The sequence below is a fragment of the Crinia signifera genome, chromosome 1, assembly GCF_055691185.1.
Source record: "Crinia signifera chromosome 1, ASM5569118v1, whole genome shotgun sequence".
Taxonomy (NCBI): Eukaryota; Metazoa; Chordata; class Amphibia; order Anura; family Myobatrachidae; genus Crinia; species Crinia signifera.
This window is the reverse complement of record NC_139217.1, coordinates 394,145,724-394,171,513: the sequence shown is the minus strand read 5'-3', so window position 1 is coordinate 394,171,513 and position 25,790 is coordinate 394,145,724. Positions and strand designations below refer to the sequence as shown.

At 41.5% G+C, this 25,790-nt stretch overlaps 1 protein-coding gene across 2 annotated transcripts in view; it reads left to right on the top strand.

Annotated features, from left to right (window-relative positions):
• The window catches only part of DMXL1 (Dmx like 1), a 124,662-nt gene that overhangs the window by 22,265 nt on the left and 76,607 nt on the right, over positions 1-25,790 (top strand). For both annotated transcript variants that reach the window (XM_083151607.1, XM_083151608.1), the window contains exons 2-6: positions 2,518-2,643; positions 8,351-8,428; positions 13,623-13,701; positions 14,474-14,615; positions 16,241-16,307. In XM_083151607.1, the coding sequence (XP_083007733.1) occupies positions 2,518-2,643; positions 8,351-8,428; positions 13,623-13,701; positions 14,474-14,615; positions 16,241-16,307 (492 nt within the window). The remainder of the gene's footprint in view (positions 1-2,517; positions 2,644-8,350; positions 8,429-13,622; positions 13,702-14,473; positions 14,616-16,240; positions 16,308-25,790) is intronic.

Here is a 25,790-nt window from a genome sequence, read left to right as displayed (position 1 = left end):
TGGGGGTATACTTGTTGCTGGCACTGTAGGGGCATTGTTGGCACTGTGGGCACATACCCAGTACCATGGGGTCATACCTGGCACCGTGGTGGCATTCCCGTTTCTGGCACTGTGCGGGCATACCTGGCACCATTGGAGCATATGTGTATCTGGCACTTTTGGGGGCATATGTGTATCTGGCACTATTGGAAGGCTAACGTGATCCGTTGGAATGTCTGTTGCTTCAGTAATAGAGATTTGACAAGGTTCTGTTATTTTATATGCCCTCCGCAGAATGGGCTGAGCTTATATTGTGGCCAAGTGGTTGCACTTTTTTTTTCCCGTCATTGCCAGTATGACTTGCCCCTGTTAAGCCACACCCCTTTTTAGGCCACGCCCCCTGAAAATTTCACGAGGGGGTACTCCTAAATGAAAAGCCTAATCAAGGGGTACGGGAGACAAAAAAGGTTGGGAACCACTGATGTAAAGGAATCCTTGTCCCCTCGTGGGGCTCGATGCGATTGCATAAGATGCACTGCGATGAAAATCGGGGGCGCCATGCTAGGAAACAAGTACCGAAAGTTGTTTTGTGCGGTCGGAATTGTGTATATCACTTGTTTTTGTGTTCTACATTTTTTTTTTCTTTTGCCCCTACAGCATAAGTCTCTTTTACATGTCTTTAAGAGCAATATTGAAGCCTCTATCAAACCGGTTACTTTGTGTTGTTATTCTGCAGTTTTTTTCTTTTAATCAAGGCTTGTGTTTTTTTTTTTTCAAATATGGTTATGATTTTTTTTTATAAAAGCAAATGTTTATCATGACTTTTTTCAGTTATTTAAGTTCAGTTTGAGTAAATCTTATCTTATCTAATAAAGCATATATCGGTTGTCTATATCATGCAGCTTCCTTCAGTTTAGCCCAAGTAGTATAAAAATTGATACTTAGATAAAACGTGCAATACTGAGAAGAACGTTTCTGGGCAGATCCGCTGGCCAACTGGTGAACATAGTGCCAGCCATACACCCTGCACGATACCGTTATATGACTGCACAATGTGCCATGTTGCATTCAGCAGCATTTCATCGTTAACCGTCTCTTGTGATTGACCCGCACAGCACGTCCAAACAGAATATATCATTAAAAACTGGAGGGAGCTTTTGACCGCAGGTACAAAGCGCATGATCCAAACTTTAGGATATATTTAATTCCTGACGGCAGTTCCGACTTGACTTGCTCAGAACGACTTCTGACCTATTCAATAAAGTCTGTTGGATTGGCTGATTAGCCCCGTTTCCGGCAATCTCAATCCGACTTGAAAATATTTTGGATTGAGACATGGAGGACGCAGCTCACCTGGCGCCATCCTCTCATCCGCCGTCCTCCTGCCGTGCTCTCCTGTCCCGCCGCAAAGCCAGGTGCAAATAGCACACCTGGCACTGTCTCGGCTTTTGCAGTCTACCGACCGCCTCACTTTGTTGCTCACCCGGTCCCGCCATCTGACGTTCGGATTTGGCCGCTGATTTGAATAGGTAGTGTCGGATCCATCCCGACGAAATGAATGTCAAAATGGATCCGACACTAATTGAATATGTTGTTCCAATGAAATGGCAAGTTGTACCAATGTCGTAGGGCTAAGCAAAAATGTAACGCGTCACTTATCTGTGGTGGTGTGCTGTTCACCTGGCCCCAGCATCCCCCAAGTCTTCATTAGCCAAGTGTTTCTGTAATACCCCTTAACTGTTGAGGTGGTGGTAACATCTGTTAAAGGACTTTGGGAGTATTTATTTTTTTTTTTTATCCTTTGAACAATTCCTATTGTAGATGTTCTGCAGGATATTTTGTGTAGCCACATTTCCAACATAAATTGGCTTTATAAATGTGTGTATAATGTCTATGGTGATTGGGCATCTTTAGTGCCTAGTGATGTTTGGCTTATGCAGTAGGGCCGTCAATGCAAATTTTCCCATACAACGCAATGGGGTTCACAAGGAAACACTTGAGATGCTATTGGGCATGATATGCTGTACCAGAGTGGCACAATTGTGTCCATCATACGAAGTTGAATCCCCCCACAGTAGTATATATTGATATTAATAAATAGAGGATTTAATATTATATGCAAGCCTTTTGCATTACTTCTGGTGGTATATTGGATGTACCATGGGACGTTAAATATTTTGTTAGTTATGTTGCCAAACGTAAAATATATATATTTTTTTCACAGATATTTTTTGGGGCATTTTATTTAAATTATATTTAACAGGACTAAAGCTGGGAACACACTAGATGATATGTCTAATTTATAAGGCACACTGTCTAGTGTCTACCTGCTATTTCACTAGACTATGCATGGACAGGTGCGTCATAGGCTACATACTCCGGTGGCTCTGCATGCAGAGCCGATGTAAGACATTGTAACACGGTATAAACATGGAAAAATTTTAATGTTTTTCTGGTAGAATTTTGTTATTTACATTTGATGTAAATTCATAATAAAAGTATTTTATATAACCATCTCTCCTTCTCCTCCTCTTATAGGCTTATGCATCTGGGTGTGATGTGGTGATTTTGGGGACGGATTTTGAGAGACTACAAGTGATTCCAGGAGTAAAACATGGCAATGTTTTGGTGGGCTGTGTGGACTGTTCCATGCAACAGGGCAGAGTGAGTCACTTTTTAAATCTATTTCTAACTAGTTACCAGCACGTTAAAATGACAAAAACATCTGTAGGGTCAGCACTGGGAGCGGTATCTGCCTGAACTAAACTGAATTTGAGTTGCTTCGTCGGGTGCTATCTATAACCGACGGTACGCACAGCTCTTAAATTCGCCCCATAGCAGTGAGGAACAGCATTAAACTTTTATTATATGGAATTTATTTTGGCACTTTCAGGCTTTTCAAGAATTGTATAAATAGGCCATGTTGTATATAATTGAGCAAAATATAAGTTATACTGTACACATTAGGAAGAACACCTAATATAGACCGCTTATATCCTAAAATGTAGTTTATGAGCATTACATTTGTTGGTTTCATACTGAAGTTTGATATTTTAGAAGAGTACATGGTACTTCCTCATCGGTTCCCCTTACATAGCATCATCGGCCCCTCGCGGGCTCTGTTCGCTCGCCATGCTTCAGGCACAACTTTACTAAAGATGGTGGCGTGGACTCCTTACATAGTGTGGGACAATGGTGAATATCGCAGTTAACTTAACTGGCTTAGCGATGGCCGCAAAGATGAGGAAGTACCGAATACATTTCATGTATAGTAGCGCTGGGAAATGGGACAACCCAATTTAATAAATCAGTATATCCAAATATTATAAAGATGGTCATACAGGTACAGTTAGGAATTTAAAAACAGTATGCTCACAGTACATTCTGCAATAAAAAAAAAACAAGATAACAAATGAAAATAATATTTATAGAAATTAAACCTAGACTGTTAATGTACCTTGCAGAACGAGCATGGGAAATGCCGCTCTAGCGAGTGGATGCAAAATATAAAAATAATGAATTAGACGTTTATTCTACAAAAAATGTGACCTTTCATTGAGGTGTATGACACTGCTGATGGAGCTGAACACCTAAGCATTGGCTTGGTACTACTGCAGTAAGATGGCGTTGTCCTGAAGGAGGGAAGTAGCTGTGTAATGCCAGTGATCCATTGTAGTTGTGATTTATAAAGGGAATGTTATTAGTGACAAAAACACGTGACAGACAAGCTATTGAGAGAGAAATAAACCTTGGCATTTCACTTTCCTTTTAATATTTCAGTGTAATACGGCTTTACCCTTTTTTCCAATATTATTTTGTATATGTGACAAATTTATTTAAAGGTTTAAACTAAAATTGATCATTTTTAAATTTATAAAGGGGAATTATTTTCCCAGCACTGTGACATAACTCCTGGGTAAAAGGATCAGAGCTATTCAGTTGACCACATCACGCGCAGTACTTACAAGTCAGGAGATGCAGCTTACCGGCTAATAGCCAGTAGTCACAGTATTTGGCACAGTAACGCTGCAAGTAATCACTAACTAGATGTTCACATGTGTTTTTGGAACATCTAGGATAGTAAGGTTTTAGAAATCCCTCTATGGCTGGCATTGTGATATAAACTGCTCAAATGTCACCATTCAAGGCTCTAATTACGACAAAGATCATCTTTTCTTCATGTAAACTCTCTCCCCCTTTTTAGTCGCCAAATTCAATATAAATTTTGCATATTATGTTACTGTATCATATCCTCTGTGTCCTACAAAGAGCTGTTCGCCATTACTAAGACATTTTGACACATAATACATTTTTAATGTTTAGCCTGCACTGTAAAAATAGACATGCAAAGGATGTGCTAAATTTAGAATGGATGCCTAATAAATATCGAACCATAACACTGATTTACAGAAAGTATTTAGGGGCCGATTCATTTAGCGACTGGTTCTGTGCCCTTGACATGGGTTAACTTTACGCAGGAGGCTGTTTATTGGTTGACTTTTGTAACTTTGCCAGATGAGGAAGGAATGATAGCCAACAAGTGTATTTCAGCAAAAAGTGCTTTGTAGTTTGGGGTACATGAAATTGTCTTCATTTATATGTTAATCTGTATTAACTAGTAGCAACTCCCATCAGCAAGTTCAAAAACCCTTTTTCTATTAATCAAGATCCAACGTACATGCCCCACATAATTTAATCCATTTTTCCGATATGTAGAGAAAATGTTCATCAAAAATTCCATGTCTTTTTTTCCCTATGTTTTGTATTTAGAAACCTTTTAAATACATTACACATTGGGATGGATGTTCGAAGGGCATTGCACTGTGTCCTGACATTTTTGCTTTTAAAACAAGGATTTTTCGCTACTTTTCACTTAGTCTGTTCTAACATCTGCGTAGATGCCCATTGAGACCAGCGATAATTCGTGCTAAACTTCTAGGTCCTCGGTCTAAAAATAAAAAGGTGAAACTACCACGAATACTACTCTGTGTATATTCACACACAAATTGTCTACCGTAATAACAAAGACTTTGTTCACAGTAAGGCACCACTTCTTAATTCACACTCACCTTGGATAAAAAATAAGGTACTTGTGTATTTTGGCGGCGCCCATCGCATCGCATACCATAACGCATACGATGGTATGCGATGCGACGCGATATCGTACAATAGTGCACGATTTTGAAATTGTATGCCATTGTACATGGCATACAATGCCATACGATGTAATGCGATTAAACATTGTATAAGCACCCTAATGGGTGCTTATACAATGTTAAGCACCCAAATGGGTGCTTACAATGTTAAATGCACCCCCCACTATAAACGTGAACCCGAAGCGTGGCGAGCGCAGCGGTACGCGTCCTACGACCTTTTCATACCCCCACTATCCACGTCGGCGTGGAGTTGAGAATAGAATAGTGTGGCGAGCGCAGCGGATACCTTCACAGGTAAATGCGCTGTGCGTCCCTTCGCGGGCTTCACAGGTATCCGCGTCCCCTCGCGGGGCTCGCCACGCTTCGGGCTCGGTGGCTCGCTGCGCTCGCCACACTATTCTATTCTCAACTCCACGCCGACGTGGATAGTGGGGGTATGAAAAGGTCGTAGGATGCGTACCGCCGCCCCTCGCGGGCTCGCTGCGCTCGCCACGCTTCGGGTTCACGTTTATAGTGGGGGGGTGTTGTGGGGGTGCATTTAACATTGTAAGCACCCATTTGGGTGCTTATACGATTTTTGGTCGTATAGGGGCTCAAAATCGCGTCGCATCGTATGCCATCGGGTGCATGGCATGCGATGCGATCTGTTCGTCGTAAGATGGACATCGGGGGCGCCGCCAAAATACACAAGTACCAAAAATAATAATATACGGTTTAATTGCAATTAGTTGTTTTTTTGTATTTTTATAATACTCTTCTTGACTTTTTTATTTTTTTTTTAAGAGCGGGGAAAAATATAGTTTAGGTACAAATCTTCTTAATAGAAAAAGATTGGGGCGTATTCAATTGTCATATCGCGGCTACAACATCTGTTTCTTTTCGCACTGATAGCATTTATTAAGGTCTAATTTAGCAACGCATACAATAATGGCTGAACGTGACCAAACTAATGGGCGCTGTCATACGGGTGAGTTCCCGGATTTCATCTAGCCACCCCCAATGGTAGCGAGCTGTAATGCTGTCACTGAGGTCTGGATGCGCCCAAATGCATTTTGAATATGGTTCTTTTGTCCAAATAGATGTAATAAACCTGTATTTTATTGCATTTTCTCACTGAAGGGGTCTAGTGTCTACATGCCTGTGGGCCCCTGAAAAATTATGTGCATGAGTGAGCAGAAGATTATAAAGTCTTGGGGGGGTATTCAATCCCCGATGCTATTTCCGTCAGCATTGAAGAGGCCGCTTGTAACAACGGGCCCGATTTTAAATAGTTATCGAGATTACGGCCGGATCTCGGCAATCCACGGCCGTTTATGCAGACACGCCCCCTTTTCGCAGATCGGCAGGCGGGACATTTAATCCCGTGGGCCAAAAATGGGCCAGGATCCCAACTGTCGGGACCAGGATTGAATACCCTTTGTCTTCTGAGCATGCCCCATATATCTAACATCTTTGGTAATATTTCACCAATGTCTGTGGCAGCACATGTTGTAAATGTGTATACTTCATACCCATTTATAGATAAGCCACTCTTGCCTCCTTTTACAATTTGTGGCTCTACAGTAGCTGCTCTATTACGAGGGTTCTGTATATCATAGAAGATCATACTAGTTGTGGAGTAGCAGGCCTGTAAACATGATAAGCACCATTAGATCTGATTTGTTTTGAATAGATGTAATAAGAATTTCAAAGAGATTTGTGAGTACGTTCTACCTTTTTTTTATAAGCCTTGTCTTTTTCTTAGAAGATTAAAGGCCATTTGAAGGGGTTCATGTTTTTTTTTTTATAGTAGTTTGAATGAGAGGCAATAAGGACCTTCTAACATGACAGAATTATTTGTAATTATCCTTTATTTGTGTTTTATTTATTTGTTTTACAGAAATAAGCTCAGGTAAAAGTGACCTGTCTATGCAGAGTTTTAATACAATAGGCTTTCTCTAACCAGATAAAATGAAATTCTGCTGCTGAAATTCAAAATTGGCTTACAGTCACCACAAAAACAATATATTCATTATATTTATATTGTCACATCATATGATTTAAAATACATATTGCTGGCTATACACTCAACTGACCGCTTCCTTCCTAATCCTGCTATACCATGACCAGATTGCATCCACCTATTGCTAGCCCTATTGACAGTGTAGTGATGGACTAGCGATGCACAATCAACACCCATGTGCTTTTGCCCCTTTTGCCAGGATATCATTGCTATAAGCTCTTGATGCATATTGTGATGAAATATGTGATTATATGAAGGCCAGGAGAACAGCATATGTTATGTAATATGGTAGCGAAGGCCAGAAATACTACATACACTCATTGCAAAAGGAATGTTACTTCTGTGTACACATTTTATTGTTGGTGAAACCTTTAGGCAAATCTAACAACGTTACTATATAAAACAACAGGCCTTTTTTGGTCGTTTGGCTATATTAAATGCTTAATTTATTCATACTTTATATTTAACGTAATGTCCTTGAAATCCTGTTTTCATGAGGTGGTAGCATTTTCTTAACATTGGTTTGCCAAAATATTGTGTTAGATTCTTTAACAAATTACTCCTTTGCCATAACATACTGAAATGTAACCTCTGGCATATCTATAATGTGTATGAGGCATGCAGTGCTCACGGGCCCCTGAGTCCCATTTAATCAAACTTGCATCTCTGTCGGTCCAGCGGTGGCTGCCAGCGGAACAAAGCACTGTGAAAATAGCTGCCACGGCCAATTTCTGGGGATTCGTGTATGCGCAATTGAGAGGTTTCCATCTCTTCATTTTCCCAGAAACCGAAGCATATACAGTAGGCTCTGCCACAATTCCAGAGTCTACTGCACCGCCAGAGAGGAGGGGGCACAATTGGAGCCTGCACACGAGCCCACACCTCTCTTAAGGTGCCCCTGAATGTGCTAAAAAAACTAAAAATAAAAAAGTCAAACTACATGTTATTGTTAGGAGAACATTTGCTCAGTTCCATCTGATGATCCAGTTATGCAGTACTGGTCCACACTCATTGTTGTAAATGAAAGCCTTTTATAACAACTGCATCTATACCCATTGACCTTCCCATCCAACTTTTCATTTTATAAAAAACTTGGTTATCACCTGAAATGAAAAAGTCAATCCTTTAATGGAATTTTTATTTTGAGAGTTTTTTTTAAATGGGTCTTACCGCTGAAAAGTGCCCGCTTGTTAACGGATGTATCTGTCCCTAGATTGCAGCTTCATACGGCAACGTGATTTGCATCTTCGAGCCAGTCCGTTTATTGAAACAAAAGAACCCTCAATCACAAGTAAGTAGAGATCAGTGTTGTAATGGTTTATTTTATTTATATATGTGTACAGAATGTATGTATGTGTAATATAGAGTAGGACAGTTGGTGTTAATTAGGGATTGAAAGAAACACAAGACCACCAAGTAGCTTTTGCTACCTGGCAGTCTTGTGTTTCTTCCAATCCCTGAGTGTCCCCAATTGTGCAACTTTGTATAAACGATTTGTAGTTTCCATCATCTTCTTGACTATGAACAATAGGGTTTTTTCGGTGTAAAGGTGCCCCCATACATTTGTCCGATTTGGCCTGGATTTCACCCGATTCTGACAGGTCGGGCCCAAATCAGAGTTGTCTAACATCCGATCTGATGCGTGGTCCTGTGCGCATCGGAATGGTGTTGGAGGTCGGATGGGCTGCACATTAGATAAAACGTATGTGCAGCAGGTAGCGGCACATTGTGGGTGCCTTTTTAGCACCCGCAATGTATTGCATCCCAGAGCGGGGAAGCGCTGTGCAGAAGAGACGCTCTCCCCTCTCTGCAGCAGGCGGCAGTAGAATTAAATAAAAACACGAGAGGGCTCTTTGCCAATCAGGGGGTGTCAGAATTATTAGCATAATTGTTTGGAGACCATTTATTTCACCTTTTGATGCTTTTCGTGCTTTTTAACCCCTTCACGACATATGACGTATATATACGTCATATGTCGGTTGCGGGGGAATCAAGCCAGCTCACGGAGTGAGCTGGCTTGAAAGAGAGCAGGTAATGGCTGTATATTACAGCCAGGTCCCTGCTCTCACGGCCACGAGCGGCGAGTTCGCCGATCGTGGCCGTTTAACCCTTTAAGCACCGCGGGCAAAGCGCCCGCAGTGCTTAAATAGCTGATCGGAGGGGGGGCGCCCCCCTACGGCGCCGATCGGGGCCCCCCGCAGCGAGATCGGAGGGTGCCGATCGGTTGCCATGGTAGCCAGGGGTCTAATGTAGACCCCTGTGCTGGCCGTGTATGCATACCTATTACATCCTGCCTCAGGCAGGATGTAATAGGAAGTGCATAAAATCACTACGTTCAGCCATAGAGCTCTATGGCTGAACCTAGTACAGGCGATCGCGCCCCCTAGTGGTCAAGTACACTAGGGGGCCTTGTAGTAAAAGTTAAAAAAAAAAAAATAAAGTTTAAAAATAAAAAAAAATAAAAAAATATTAAAAGTTCAAATCACCCCCATTTCCCAAATAAAAATAAATAAAAAATAAAAAAAATAAACATATTTGGTATCGCCGCGTTCTTAAAAGTCCGATCTATTAAAATATAACATTAGTTATCCCGCACGGTTAAAGGCGTAAACGGAAAATAATCCCCAACGCCATAACTACGTTTTTTGGTCGCATCGCCTACCCAAAAAAAAATAGCTAAAAGAGATCAGAAAGTCGCCCATATCCCATAATGGTATTAATTAAAAAGTACACTTCAGCCCGCAAAAAATGAGCCCTCACCCAGGTCCGTAGGTGGAAAAATTAAAAAGTTATAAGCCGCAGAACATGGCGACGCGACGCAAATTCGAAAAACCGTAACATATTCTATTTTTTTTTTTAGTCGTAAAACGTAACGAAAACTATATAAGTTTGGTATCACCGGAATCGTAACGACCCATAGAATAAAGATAACCCATCATTTTAAACGAACTATGAACTCCAAAAAAACCGTAACCAGCGCAAAATTGTGGAATTGCGTTTTTTTTTCTTTTTACCCCACATTGAATTATTTCCTGATTCCCCAGAATATTATACGGTATAGTAAATGGTACCATTAAAAAGTACAACTTGTCCCGCAAAAAAAAAGCCCTCATGTGTCTATATAGCCGGAAAATTAAAAAAGTTACGCTTATTTGAACGCAAGGAGGAAAAAAAAAAAATTACCTTAAAAGGCAATGTCGTGAAGGGGTTAATCACAAAATAAATGTAGTCTCTTCAATATTTTACCTTGTTTGCCTTCTTTAAATGGCATTGTTTGAACATATGGTGCTTGCCAGTGAGCGTGTACTGGTATGGGAAAGTTTTTATAAGTGCTTTATAATAAACCAGCCATAATCCAAAGTAAATAAACAATTCCATGGAAATCTTATGTTGTGCAGTGCTTTACTTATAGTTCTGAAATATTGTGCTCCTATGGGAAGTCAGATTCAAGGTATGTTGTATTGAGGCTCCAAACCTAAATATTGGACTTAATACCCCTTTCACATCGCACTTTTAAAACGGTAAATTGCCAATTTTTTTTTTTTCATTTTAAAACGTTTAAGCCTGCACTGTGAATGCACCAGAGCCGATTTACCGTTTAAAGTTAACTGGTATTTCGAACCGTGTAAAAAGCAGAGTCCTACACGGTTCCTTGCCGTTTTTTGAGCAATGTGAATGTGTACAATGTGTCTGAAACGGTATTTCAGGCAAACAACAGAAGCTACAGAGCAGTGATAGGCTGTCCCCTTTAAAATGACAGGCAATGTTGACACTCTGGCTTGAAACGTGTTCGGGTTGAAACGGTTTGACTGCTATGTTGAATGAGACTTAACCGGTATTTAAAACGGTAATCTGCGGCAATGTTAAGGCTCTGACCCGTTTTAATTACCGTTTTAAAATACCGGTTTTTAAAACGTGTCGGCGATGTGAAAGGTATGGGAGTCAGGATAAACCTTTCTTCCGTAATCCCTTAAATATTGATATAGTATCTGAAAGTCTGTAGGAATATATTAATTTAAGAGAAATGCTTATGGGGATTTTGTGCCTTTTGCGTAGTCACATGTCTTGCTGCATTTAGTGTATTTTGTTTATCTTAAAATACAGATGAAGATGCTCAATACCTGAGTGGTAAATAAAGACTTTATTTTATTTGCTGTAGTGTAGGGTCATGTTAGATGTGCCTGAATCACTGGGGTTATGATACAGTGCACAGTTTCTCAAAGTCTGTCCTCAGGACCCCACACAGTGCATGTTTTCCAGGTCTCCTCACAGAATCACAAGTGAAATAATTAGGGATATGGAATAAAACCTAGACTGACTCGTGATAGACAGTCATATGGTTGACCACTAGCGGTCGGCAGGTTCTGGAGGTCAACATGGTCAAAAGGTCGAAACGAGTTTGTAATGTTTTTAGGGTGTCCATGGCGACCTGGACACTGAATAAGCGTCGCAAGTCTCGCGTGGCTCTCTGCGCTCGGCACCTCACTACGCTCTCACACTGTTTTATTCTTCCTCCATGCCCTAGTGGATGGTAGGGCATGAAATACCGCCTGTCTGCACGTGTCGGCTGAAAATTTTGTAAAAAAAATTGGTACTTGTTTCCTAGCACGGCGCCCATCTCGTTGATTGTATGCCTTAAGTTTAAGGCACTTAAGGCATACAATCAACGCGATGGACCCGATTTTCTGTCAATCACCAGCTAATTTGCCGGTGAAAGACAAAATCGCGTTGATCGCAGCCCCTATTAAGGGGCCGCGATGCGATCAATGCGTTTTTCCCATAGGGAACAATGTTAAATTATTTTTAAAGTGAAAATCGGGTTGATCGCGTCGGTCGCGGGCCATTATAATTTTACATGGGTGACAATGTGAAATAATGGGCCAATATGGCCAATTTCACATTGAATATGGTTTAAAAGTATGTTTAATGCCCCCCCATTGTTAACGCCATCTCACTATTGAGGCCAACCCGAAGCCTGGCGAGCGCAGCGAGCCCGCGAGGGGCGGCTTTACGCGTCCTCCAACCTTTTCATACCCCTACTATCTACGTATCCAGTTGAAGTGTGGCGAGGGGATGCGGATACCTGTGAAGCCCCACGAGGGGATGCCAATACCTGTGAAGGTATCCGCGGCCCGTCGCGGTGCTCGCTGCGCTCGCCACGCTTCGGGCTTGGTGGCTCGCTGCGTTCGCCACACTTTATAAAATCGACCCCACGCCGACGTGGATAGTAGGGGTATGAAAAGGTCGGAGGACGCGTAGCCTCAATAGTGAGGTGGCGTTAACAATGGGGGGGGGGGGGGCATTTCAAACATGAGGGGGGGTTTGGTATTAAAATGGGGGGTTTTGGGGCTTTTTACATTGAAATCAATGTAAAATCGGGTCTCAGGGACCATTTTACATGATTCCAATGTAAAAATCGGGTCCATCGCATGCGATTTGGTTGGCATCGCGATTTTTCCGACCCGATGGATACAATCAAAATCGGTGGCGCCGTGCTAGGAAACAAGTACCAAAAAACCTTAAGTGGTCAACCATATGACTGTCTATTATGAGTCAGTCTATGATCAGTCCAGATACCAATAATTAGCTCCACCTGTGGACCTTTTAAAATGTGTCAGTCAGTAATGAGTGCACCTGTTGGGTGGCCTGGAAAACGTGAACTGTGTGGGGTTCTGAGGACAGAGTTTGAGAACTGCTGGTATAGCGGATAGATGCTGTATAGTTAGACGCCTAAAGATAGCTGTTCGCGTCTAGATCTACAGTACCGTAAGTTAGAAGCAAGCGTTGGATCGACAGGAGTGTTGTTGGTGGTCACATGGTCGACATGAGTTTTTCATTGTTTTTTGGTGGCTGTTGACATAGGTCGGCAAACTATTATAATCTAACTCTATGGCCACTTAACTTGATAGTCGACGAGCACCAAACGTAAAAAAACTCATGCCGACCATGTGACAGTCAACCACGCTCTCACGCTTGAGTCTAACTTCTGTTACTGTCAATCTAGATGCAGTCGACTATCTTTAGGTGTCTAACTAGACAGGTTTGACTAAGCGTGGTCAACCATAACACGGTCGAACTAAATATCGTAGATCCATCAACCAGATGCGAACCTGGTCATGCCTGTATGCTTTTATACTAGATCACAAAATCTGTACATGTTCCTGGTACAAACGGAGATAATGATAGTGTTACTGGTCCCATTGTTTTTTTTTTATTACTTTGTTCCTGTAGGATGTGTATTTGACATCTTGTTAATACAGATTTTGCTCTTCAGGATTTCAGCTTCATATTAGTGACATTTTGTATACATTCTCGGTAAAGGGGAATTTCCGGTACTGATTTTTTTTTTTAATGGCTTTTGATTGATTGATTTAAAGTGCCATTTTATAAAAGCTGTTATACAGTCAGTGGATCTATTGGAATGTATGTGTCTACAGCCTTTAATTCAGTCTTGCAAATATTTTGTTACATTTTTTTTGTCATAGAAAATTCGCTGTCAATGGCAGAAGAGTGGACACATTGTCCTGGACTCTATTGTACACAATTTAACTTGGGACCCAACAGGTGAGCAAAATGGTGTTATCTGATTTGCATGTTTTTGCTTTAGTTACCAGATTTCAAAAGTATAATAAATGAAGGTCAAGTCTAAGTACAATAGACAGGTGCTTCAATCTATGTGCATAATCCATTCAAAATGCCATTATTTCTGAATAGACATTTATATTAAAAAAAAAAAATAATAATAATTTAAATAGAGGACATAATTAACAATCATTTATTTCTCACCAAATACAAAAAATGTATTGCCTGGGTATTGCCTAACACAGAAATGGCTAACTTTTACAATCCAGCTGTTGTTAAACTACACATCTCAGCTGGCCCTGCATCAGTTTTAGCATGGCCAAATAGTAAAACTGTAGCAGGGCATGCTGGGATGTGTAGTTCAACAACAGCTGGAGTGTCAACGTTAGCCATCACTGACCTAACATCAACTTTGTTATTTATTAAACAAATTTAAGGAAACAAGTATGTGGCCTGTATGGAAACCTTGCTAATCTTTAATATATAAATTTTAAGAGCTTCGAAACCTGATGGCAGTACACTTATGTACATTTACACACTATGGGTTAATATTTTTTCGGGAACCAGTTAACCTACTAGTACTGTATATTTTTAGATGATGGTTAGAAACTAGACTTCTGAGAAGAAACCTAATACAGGGAGCCTATAGTACCTTCCGGCACAGCTATGTCCATGCTGGGAATCGTACCCAGGACATCAGTGCTATATGTATACAAGGGGGTTTCTAATTTTTTTTTTCCTGGTCTTTTCTTAGGTACACGTCTGTTAACTGGTTCCAGCAGCCTACAACTTTGGTCCAATAGTACCTTTGACAAGTTATCAAATGATGACTGTGAGGAGAAAGTGGGAAAAGCTGATGTTGACCTGACAAAATGGCAGTGCATATGGCAGTGCAAGTAAGTGTTGAGATGCACTGTATGCATACTGTATGTATAATCCATATATCTGTTGCAGTAATACTGTTACACAGATGCTTGTTTTTAACAAAAAAAATTAGAACACCAGGGTAAAGTCACTTTGTAGGTTGTCTACCCAGCTGATGGGAATCCAAATCCGAAAAATGGTGTGGATAGCGTCAAAAGTAAAGTAATGCGTACTGAACCTGTTCCTCATTCTGGTCCACTGCTGCTGTCAAGCTCAAGCAGAAGGCTCAGCGGAAGTTGTGTTACTTAACGGTCAGGGCACTCTGGTCCTGGTGCTCGGTGGGCATCTGGCTGGAGATCTCCAGCAGGGGTGTGTTTGTCTCTTCCAGAGTGTCCTCTCTGCCACCTCCTGAAGATAGGTGCCGCCATTATCACCTGACTACCTTGAACCAATGACGTTTTTTCTTAAGGTGTGTAAGCGGTCTGCAGGATATCCTCTATGCTAAAAAACAACTTCCTCTGCAGCGTGTGTGAGTCTTGCGGAAGCCTCTGCTGCAGGTCTGCTGCTGCCGTTTAAGCTTCCAGCTTCCCCTGATCAACCCTTATTTGCCATATCCAACTGATTTCGACATCCCTGGAATAAATCATTATCAGTCAAGTCCAAGTGCAACCTTTATTGCTCCAGTGCTTCTGGTTCAAGCCTTGCTTCTCTGGTCCAGAAGCTGCGCCTGTCTCAAGCCTCAATCGATAAGTCCTGCAGTACATCTGGGCTCTTCCACAGTTTCCATGTCAGTCTCCACCCTGCTGCCATACTCTATTCCAACAGTGGGGTACTCCTAGCAGAGGGCCTGCTTGTCAGAGGAAGCAAAATCTAAACCACTTTGCGGATGTGCTTGGGGAAGACCGCTGGCAAGTTAGACCCTGCACTTTTGCTTAGGAGTTGCCGCCTCGCTAGTTGGGTTGATTTATTTATTTATTAACAGTTCCTTATATAGCGCACACAGATTCCGCAGCGCTTGGCACTTTATCTTCCCAGCTACCTTTCTTCCCGCATCCATCAAAGAATCTTCAAGTTTCCAATCTGAGACTGTTTCACAAATCTCATCTAGCGTGACAGTGGCAAGTTTGGACTATTTATTGCTCAGTATTTTTCTGAAATATTATGGTATTGGCTGTATGCATGTTATTTGCATTCATATATATTCTGATCTGTTATTTACTATTTTGTATAAATAATGCCTAGGAAGGCTCAATGTCTAGCCCTTTATATGTCTGTGGTGTGAACTAGCAGCTTCATAACATGTGGACATGTTTTCATGTAGTATGTCGACATTGGTTGTGCTGACATTTGTGAAATAAGTCCTTGTAGTTTCCTTTTAAAATGGGATTTTTCCACAAGCTTATCATATGCTTAAAGCTGGTGAAGTGAAATATGCAGTAAACCTACAGTATGTAGATTTTTTGCTGGTATTTATTGCAGACAGTTGAATAGAGGCTTATCATGGGTAATGATAAAATACGTTTTTAAAATGAAAGGGCATTTTATGGGTAATTGAATTCCCACCCAGACGACCCCCCCCCCCCCCCAGCATTCTAATTCAACTTTTTAATGCAATTTTTTTATTTACTTAACTTAATGCAAAATGTTTCTTTTGCAGAACTGCATTTTCAGTGCACTTAATGAAATTCTCCCCTGATGGAGAATTTTTTGCAACTGCTGGAAAGGTAAGCTGCTCATGTTTGATGGATTGTTGTTTTTTAATTTTTTTTTATTTCATGCTTGCCTTGACGATATGCATGACTGTAAACATGAGCCATTTAACCCCTTCCTGACAGAGCCAGTTTTTGCCTTCCTGACAGAGCCCTTTTTTTCAAATCTGACATGTATCACTTAAGTGGGGATAACTTTTTTTTGCTTTTACTTATCCCAGTGATTTTGAGATTGTTTTCTCGTGACACATTGTACTTCAAATTAGTGGTAAATTTGGGTCGATACAGTCTGTGTTTTTTTGTGAAAAATACCAAAATGTCGTAAAAAAATGGAAAATTTAGCAATTTGCAAAATGTTAAATTTTCTGCTTGTGAGACAAATAATCATACCACTCAAAATAGTTAATAACTAACATAGACCATATGTCTACTTTATGTTTCCATCATTATTTCAACTTCCTTTTAATTTTTTTGGACACTAGAAGGCTTACAATATGAATAGCAAATTCTCAATTTTTCAAGAAAATTTCAAACACTGATTTTTTTAGGGATCAGTTCAGTTCTGATGTGACTTTGAGGGACTTGTATGTGAGACACCCCCATAAATGATGCCATTTCAAAAACTGCACCCCTCACAGTATTCAAAACAGCATTTTGGAAGTTTGTTAACCCTTTAGGTGTTTCACAGGAATTAAAACAAAGTGTAGGTGAAATTTCAAATTTTTTTTTTTTTTGCAGATTTGCAATTTTAATACATTTTTCTAAGGAACACAGTACATTTTACTAGAGAAATGTGACTAAAAATTGATTCCCCCAATTCTTTTGTTTTCATAAATATCCTATATGTGGCCCTAGTGTGCACGTTGACCAAGCCACAGGCTTCATAATAGAAGGAGCACCTACTTGATTTTGGAGCCTCCTTTTTATGAGATTATTTTTTAGGCACCATGTAGGTTTCTAGGCACCATAAGATGCTAAAAGTTAGGAACCCCCCCACAAGTGACCCCATTTTGCAAACTACACCCCTCAGGGAATTCATCTAGGGGTATAGTGTACATTTCAAACCCCCAGGGGTTTCACCAATTGTGGTACAACTGGGCAGTGAAAATGAAAAATTAAATTTTTTACACAAAAATGCAGTTCTGGCTCAAAATTTTTCATTTTCAGAAGGTATGAAGGAGAAAAAGCACCCCAAAATCTGTGCCCCAATTTCTCCCGAGTACGGCAATGCCTCACATGTGACCAAAAAATACCATTTGGGTGCATGGCAGGACTCAGAAGGGAAGGAGTGATTTTTGGATTTTGCAGCTCAGATTCTGGTGGAATGTTGGTGGGTGCTATGTCGCATTAGCAAGACCCCCCAAGCACCAATACAGTGGAACCCCCCCACAAGTAACCCCATTTTGCAAACTACACCCCTCAGGGAATTCATCTAGGGGTATAGTGTACATTTCAAACCCCCAGGGGTTTCACCAATTTTGATACAACTGGGCTGTGCAAATGAAAAATTACATTTTTTACACAAAAATGCAGTTCTGGCTCAAAAATTTTCATTTTCACAAGGAATGAAGGAGACAAAGCACCCCAAAATCTGTGCCCAATTTCTCCCCAGTACGGCAATGCCTCACATGTGACCAAAAAATACCATTTGGGTGCATGGCAGGACTCAGAAGGGAAGGAGTGATTTTTGGATTTTGCAGCTCAGATTCTGGTGGAATGTTGGTGGGTGCTATGTCGCATTAGCAAGACCCCCCAAGCACCAATACAGTGGAACCCCCCCACAAGTGACCCCATTTTGCAAACTACACCCCTCAGGGAATTCATCTAGGGGTATAGTGTACATTTCAAACCCCCAGGGGTTTCACCAATTTTGATACAACTGGGCAGTGAAAATTAAAAATTACATTTTTTTACACAAAAATGCAGTTCTGGCTCAAAATTTTTCATTTTCAGAAGGTATGAAGGAGAAAAAGCACCCCAAAATCTGTGCCCCAATTTCTCCCGAGTACGGCAATGCCTCACATGTGACCAAAAAATACCATTTGGGTGCATGGCAGGACTCAGAAGGGAAGGAGTGATATTTGGATTTTGCAGCACAAATTCTGGTGGAATGTTGGTGGGTGCTATGTCGCATTAGCAAGACCCCCAAAGCACCAATACAGTGGAACCTCCCCACAAGTGACCCCATTTTGCAAACTACACCCCTCAGTGAATTCATCTAGGGGTATAGTGTACATTTCAAACCCCCAGGGGTTTCACCAATTTTGATACAACTGGGCTGTGCAAATGAAAAATTACATTTTTTACACAAAAATGCAGTTCTGGCTCAAAATTTTTCATTTTCAGAAGGTATGAAGGAGAAAAAGCACCCCAAAATCTGTGCCCCAATTTCTCCCGAGTACGGCAATGCCTCACGTGACCAAAAAATACCAGTTGGGTGCATGGCAGGACTGATTTTTGGATTTTGCGGCTCAGATTCTGGTGGAATGAATGGTGGGTGCTATGTGGCATTAGCAAGACCCCCGAAGCACGGTGAAATTATGAACCTAATAATCCATAGATGTGTGGTATATTTTAAAACACTCCTTTATACATAGGCCGGGTTTGTCGGGGCAAGTGTCACACTGGAAAATAGTTTGCTTTCTTATTCCCTTTTTATAGCAAACTTTGCACCTTTTTTGTGTCCTGCCCTTTTTTCCAGTGGAGGGGATTTCATCAGGAAAATGCTGCCCTGGTACAATACGGGGGCCAGTACTAGAAGTACTGGGGCCCTCTGCCTGCTGGTTCCCAAATATTAGGCCCTTTATGACTTCCTCTTGAAAGTGCATAAATGTCCCCCTCTGGCCGGTAGAACGGAATAGCACGTAAGCGTTATACAGTGCCATCTGGATGATATACACGGCCAGCTTCTTGTACCAGATTTTTGTTTTCCGCAGGGCACTGTACGGCTTCAGTACCTGATCTGAAAGATCCACTCCGCCCATGTACCTATTGTAATCCAGGATACAATTAGGTTTTGAGGTGTGGGTACTGGTACCTCGTACAGGGACGGAGGTGGTACTGTCTCCGTGAATTGTTGTCAGTATAAGGACATCCCTCTTGTCCTTATATTTGACCAACAACATATTTTCGGTGCATATTCCCCTGCTTTCACCCCTTCTCATTACTTGGGCAATGTGCGTTTTTGGGAGGCCTCTTTGGTTCTTGCGCACAGTACCGCAAGCTGCTGTACCTCTTGAACCAAGGGCCTTAAACAGGGGGATGCTAGTGTAAAAGTTATCCACATAGAGGTGATAACCTTTATCCAGGAAGGGGTGCACTAAATCCCAGACAATTTTTCCACTAACACCTACGAGGGAGGGGGGGCATTCTGGCGGTTCAATTCTTGAATCCTTCCCTTCATATACCCTAAACATGTGGGTGTACCCTGAGGTGCTTTCACACAGCTTATACATTTTTATGCCATACCTTGCCCTCTTACTGGGAAGGTACTGGCGGAATTTAACCCTTCCTTTAAAATGTATAAGGGACTCGTCAATACAAATAAATTTTTCAGGGATGTACATCTCTGCAAATTTGGCACTGAAATGATCAATGACCGGCCTGACTTTGAATAGCCGGTCAAAGGTGGGATCATCTCTGGGTGGGCACTGTGCATTATCGTTGTAATGCAAAAATTTAAGGATCGTCTCAAATCGAGCCCGGGTCATGGCCATACGGTAAAATGGGGTGCTGTACAGAACATCTGTACTCCAATATTGCCTAATTTCTGGCTTTTTTACTATGCCCATATGAAACACCAGACCCCAAAACGTCATCATCTCTACTGCATCTACAGGGGTCCACCTAGCAAATGATGACGTGGGGTTTTGAGCAATAAACTGCTGGGCATATAAATTAGTTTGGTCCACCATTAAATTTATAAAATCATCAGAGAAAAATAATTTGAAAAAGTCAATTTCTCTGAGACCTGTGGAATCAAATTGGATTCCTGGCATGGCCAAAAACTCAGGAACCTGGGGCTCAAAATTGTCTGGTGGTGGGGTCCATACGAGATCAATTATTGGGGGGGGGGTCTCAGCTGCTCTACGGGGGCGTCTTTGAGGGGGTCCCTCATCACCAGAGGAGGAAGAGGAGCTTAAGACGAATCCTTCAAATTCCCCGCTTGCATCACTGGCTGTGTCAGAGTCAGAGGCAAGCATGGCATATGCCTCCTCCGCTGAATACATTCTTCTGGATGACTGGGATGACATTTGGGATGCCATTTTTATTTTTGTGTTTCTGGTAGTGAAATGTTTCAACACGTATATAGTGTAGGGGGGGTACAAACTTTATTTCAACCCGGGGGGGGGGGTATGTAGTGTGTAGTGTGTATGTAGTGCAGAAAAAAAAAAAATACTTTTCACAGGAATTTGATCCCAATATAAAAAAAAAAAAAAATTGAAGGGGTTAAAAAAAAAAAAAAAAAAAGGTCCTGCGCCAAAAATTGAGCACAGATGTTGGTCAGTAACGTCCGTCACTGAACAGCGCTCAAAGGCAACAGGAATTTGATCAAAAAAAAAAAAAATAGATCAACCCTGTGCCGAAAAAGCTGATCAGTGATGTACGTCACTGATCAGCGCACAGTGGCCACAGGACACCCACAAAATCACAGTGTGTGTAAAAAAAAAAATTAAAAAAATACCCCACAGCACCCTCAAAAAAAAAAAAAAGGTGATCACTGATGCGACACTGATTACCAGTGAGGGGCAGCAGGTGCACAACCTTTGGTGCAACTGGCAGCAACTGACAGGTATATATAAAAAAAAAAAACCCTGCGCCCCCAAAAAGTTGCTGATCAGCTCAGATATACTGATCAGCACAAAAGGGGGGGTAGCAGACACAAAATATACACTCTCTATCACTCTCTGTCACTATCTCTCTCTATCTCTCACTATCTATCACTATCTATCACTCTAGGACACTGCAGCAGCAGCACTGACAGTTATATATATAAAAAAAAAACTGCACCCCCAAAAAGGGGGGGTAGCAGACACAAAATATAGCTCTCTCTGTCACTCTCTCTCTATCTCTCTCTATCTCTCTCTATCTATCTCTCTCTATCTCTCTCTCTATCTCTCTATCACACTGCAGCAGCAGCAGGAAGTCACAAGAAGTCAGATCCAGGAAGCATCCAGCACGCTACAAGCAGTGATCAGGTGATCAGGTAAGGTATTTGCAAGGATCAGGTAAGTATTAGCAAGGATCAGGTCAGTATCACGGCAGATAGGCACGGTGACCGCTCTGCACGCAATTCCAGACCGGAATGGCGTCTGCAGCGCAGTCACCGTTAGTTTAAATGTCGCGCCTTGGCTGTGATTGGCTGTCGGTCCGACGGACCAATCACAGCCTTGGGGGCAGGTGGGGTGAGGAAGGGGTGAGGTGTCATCGTCACCGATGACCCCCTCATGCCCCCTGACGCCCGGCAGTGATTGACACCTGTGTTACCGAGCGTCTGATTCGCTGGTAACACAGGAAAACGCTGTGAATGGCTGTTCACACTGAACAGCCAATCACAGCGATCGCCGACGGGGGGGCGGCATCGCAGCCCCCCCTGGGCATGCAGGGACATGTCTGCTGTCAGGGACAGCAGACATCGTCCCTCTGTCACTGCGTCTCTAGACGCAGTGACACTTTAAAGTCATGGCGTACATTTATGCCATGTGTCGGGAAGTACATCCCGGCCATGACGTAAATGTACGTCAAATGTCGGGAAGGGGTTAAGGGGATGCAGTCAAAATCCTGACATATAGAATGTACAGGTGAAACAGTCTACATGACTTTAAGTCGACAGGTGCGAGGTCGACATGGGTTTTTTGAACCGACATGTGCCGTCAGGCGGTATTTCATGCCCTACCATCCACTAGGGCGCGGTGGGAGAATAAAATAGTGTGCCGAGCGCAGCGAGGCACCTTGCCCGAAGCATCGACCTCGGACCTGTCGACTGAAAGTCATGTAGACTGTTTCACCTGTACATTCTATATGTCGGGATTTTGAATGTCGGTATTTTGTCCTTGTCGGTATTTTCACCGTCGGGATTTCATACCGAATCCCATTTAAGGGCCTGTACACACGAGCAATAGCAAATTCATTTACTTAGAGTAGACGAGTTGGAAGCTCACATAGAGAACATTGGACTTTTTAAAGAGACCCTTTAGCAAGGAGACTGGAGGACATATTTGGGACATGTTTTTACTTTGGCTCCATCTCTTGTCAATATTCTGTGTAAAGTTGCCCATACATAGTTCGATTGCTGTGTGTGCGATGCACGCTCCCACGGACATCCCATTGTACAGTTCAAAATGTATGTGCTGCACATACTTTTTGAACTAGCTTCGGATCGCGTTGCATGCAATTTGATGTGATGTAGTCCAAAACGCATGCAATTATCGCAGCGTGAATGGGAACCTTTATGAAGACAGCCGTGTGCATTGTAAAAACGTGAGCTTTTTTGTATCCTGTGTAAGAATGTTTTTTTATTTCTGTTGATGATTTCAGTTTTAATAACTTGGTTTGTTTCTAGTCTCTGAACAGATTTAATTCAGCACAAGATTTGTATAGGGTGGGGGCAGGGAAACAGGCATTTTTAAAGACATAGCATGTAATTTATTTCCTTAAGATCACATCTTCAAATTATCTGCAGGCATTCCTCTAAACTTCCATACATTTCCTATAATGCAGCGTAGCATCTCCAAAGAGATTTCAGTAGTTTCTTGATTCATTTTTTCAGTAGTTCAGTATTTTGTGTGCTTTTGAAGTGCCCCCCTATAAAAAGGTCTGGGGACCTTCAAGTATAACACCACATGCCATCTTGTTAAAACCAACTAACCTCATTAACTTTAGGAAACCTAGTTGGTTTATTAGCCAAAAAAAAATTGCGACCATGAAATGTATTCCCAGCATGTAATGTCTTAATGTTCTCAATGTAATGTCTTAATGTAATGTATGTTATGGCTCCCCCCCCCCCCCTTTCATCCCTGCTTGATGCTGCACTGTAATCCACAAAAAAATCCCAGTGTGCGCAAGCATACATGGCCAATAAAGTTAAGAGCCGATAATGCATTGAGATGAAATTGCACACCACATTGTCACTGTGCAATGGTTTCTGGTGGAGTCGGCGAGGGTTTTCTATGATTCATAATGCAGGTTTTATTCACAATCTGTCTTTTTTTTTTTTTACCAGGATTTTAAATTTAGTTTTGATTGTTTACTTAAAATTGTAGTTGGTTCAAAGTTATATTTTGGAGGGGTATTCAGTGCTATGATGGAGAGCAGTGCCGTTGGCTCACAGTCAGAGTATTCAACTGCCTCCCCTTCACTCGCCTTTTCCACCTCACTGGTTCTTTTCAGCAAGGTGGAAACAGCGAGTGTGCCAATTAAAATGGCAGGGGCTCGCCACAAAATGCAGCAGACTCGCTGCATTTGTGGTGTACCTCAATGTTTAAGGGCGAGGATTTCTCCCTAACATTTAATATGGCGAGGGGGTTTGACAGCGGGTTGGCTTTTCCACGCCGAAAAAAAAGCTATCCTCTATGTGGCATTGAATACCGTCCTTAGTCTTTTTTTGTTTTGTTTTAGTCATTATTTAGTCTGTGGTTTTTATTTTAGTCTAATTTTAGTCAATGTTTTAGTCATAACTTTTGCAAACAGTTTTATGCTATTGTGAAAAAATAGAAATGGAAGCATTATCAATGCATCGTAGACACTGTAAGCATAATCTAAAAACATTTAATACCAATTAACATCTGATAATACACAAAACAAAAATTAATAAAAAACAATCTCCTAAAATATCACTAATACTACTGTGCATATTTAGAATTAGAAAGCCTCATTAGGTTAAAGTCCACACCTTGTATGCCATTTTTATTTGTTGAGGGTTAATAACCAAACAGCATGCCAGAATTAGAGGGCTCCAGTCAATAAAACGGTAGAAAATGCCACGGAGACTATCATCACAAAAGTTCCATCCATCGAACACTGCTATCACTTGCCAATGCTGCAGGTACTCGATGTATTGCGGAATGTGTTACGCAGGGATAGTGTCAATAAATGTGTTGCGTTTCAAATGATTTCTCCAGCGCTCGCAGTACATTTAGTTAGCTGTGCTGGCTTGCATCCTGTCTGTGCATATGCAAAACAGCGGTTGCACAGAAGGACTGAACACATCAGAATAACCCCCATAGTACCACAGCAGAGTGATCCATGCTGGAGACCAGGAGACTAGTAACCTAACACTACAGTGCGGTAGATGAAGAGTGAGCCAGCTCCCTGTACTCCTTGGCACATAGAGAGGACAACAAGGTGAGCTTGCAGCCCAGACTGGGTACAGTGGTTGCGATGCTCAGGCAGCAATGGGGCAGGGTTAAAGAGTGTAGAACAGCACTTCTGCTATACTGAGGTATATCTGCACTATACACGGCTAGGTATAACCAGGATTATAATGTAGTATACAAACAAATAGACCCACTACAAAATATAAGGCTCCTTTTTTAATGTTTTTATTTATCAATTGAAGCATGCAATTTTAGTATGTGCTATTTTCATAAAAATCCTTGTTATACTGAGCCGTGTAGAGTGCATTTATACCTCAGTATAGCGGAAGTGCTGTTCTATATCTTTTTCCTTGTGTTTATTCATTATTTGGGGATTAACACCTCCCCACCTGAACAGCTGCTGATTGAATGTGCCAAGGTCTATTGTTTCCTTCTTTACAAGTTAAACCGTGTAAATGAGCCTCTGTAACCAGGGCATAGTCCATTAAATCAAAAATCTGTTCCTGTTTACAATAAAGTGGAGTTGTATGAAAATATAGTTTGTTGTATGATTTGCCTGGTTATGTGCATTGCACCGGTACAAAATGTGTAGGTAGCACTGACTAGGAAAGCAGTTACTTTGCTGCGGTGTGTAAAGCCTGGGGCAGGGCACTAGGCACAGAATGTTTAGTGAATAAAATCTGTATTTTAAATGTATATACGGTGAAATGCACTTGCTTTTCTATTATGTGGTCTTGGGCACATAGGAGTGACCCCTTCCTACTGTTCATACTTACCCCCTGTTGAATTGTGTATTGTAGTAGGATACAAAAAGGGCCTGCAAGCCCTGAATTGTTCATATTTTCTGCTGAACATCTGTATGTTGTGATACCTGCAAGCAATATTTGCAAGGAAAAGAGGCTTTGAGAGCAGTAAGCATATTGCCTTTAATTATGCAGATTGTACTAGTGTGTACACAGCATAAGACAAATGCATCTGTATTCAACAGGGTTTTAGCAAATGCTGTTCGGTTCTCCATCTGTTCTGCATTGTGTCCAGTGTCTGCAAACTCGCCCTTTGCCAGCTAATGTGCAGGAAGATTGGTCCATTGACACAAAATAAAATATAAATCATGTGCAATAAACCAAGAACTAATGGGTTAAATCAACCTAAAAATTCTTAGTTGCTAGAATAGTTACAAATT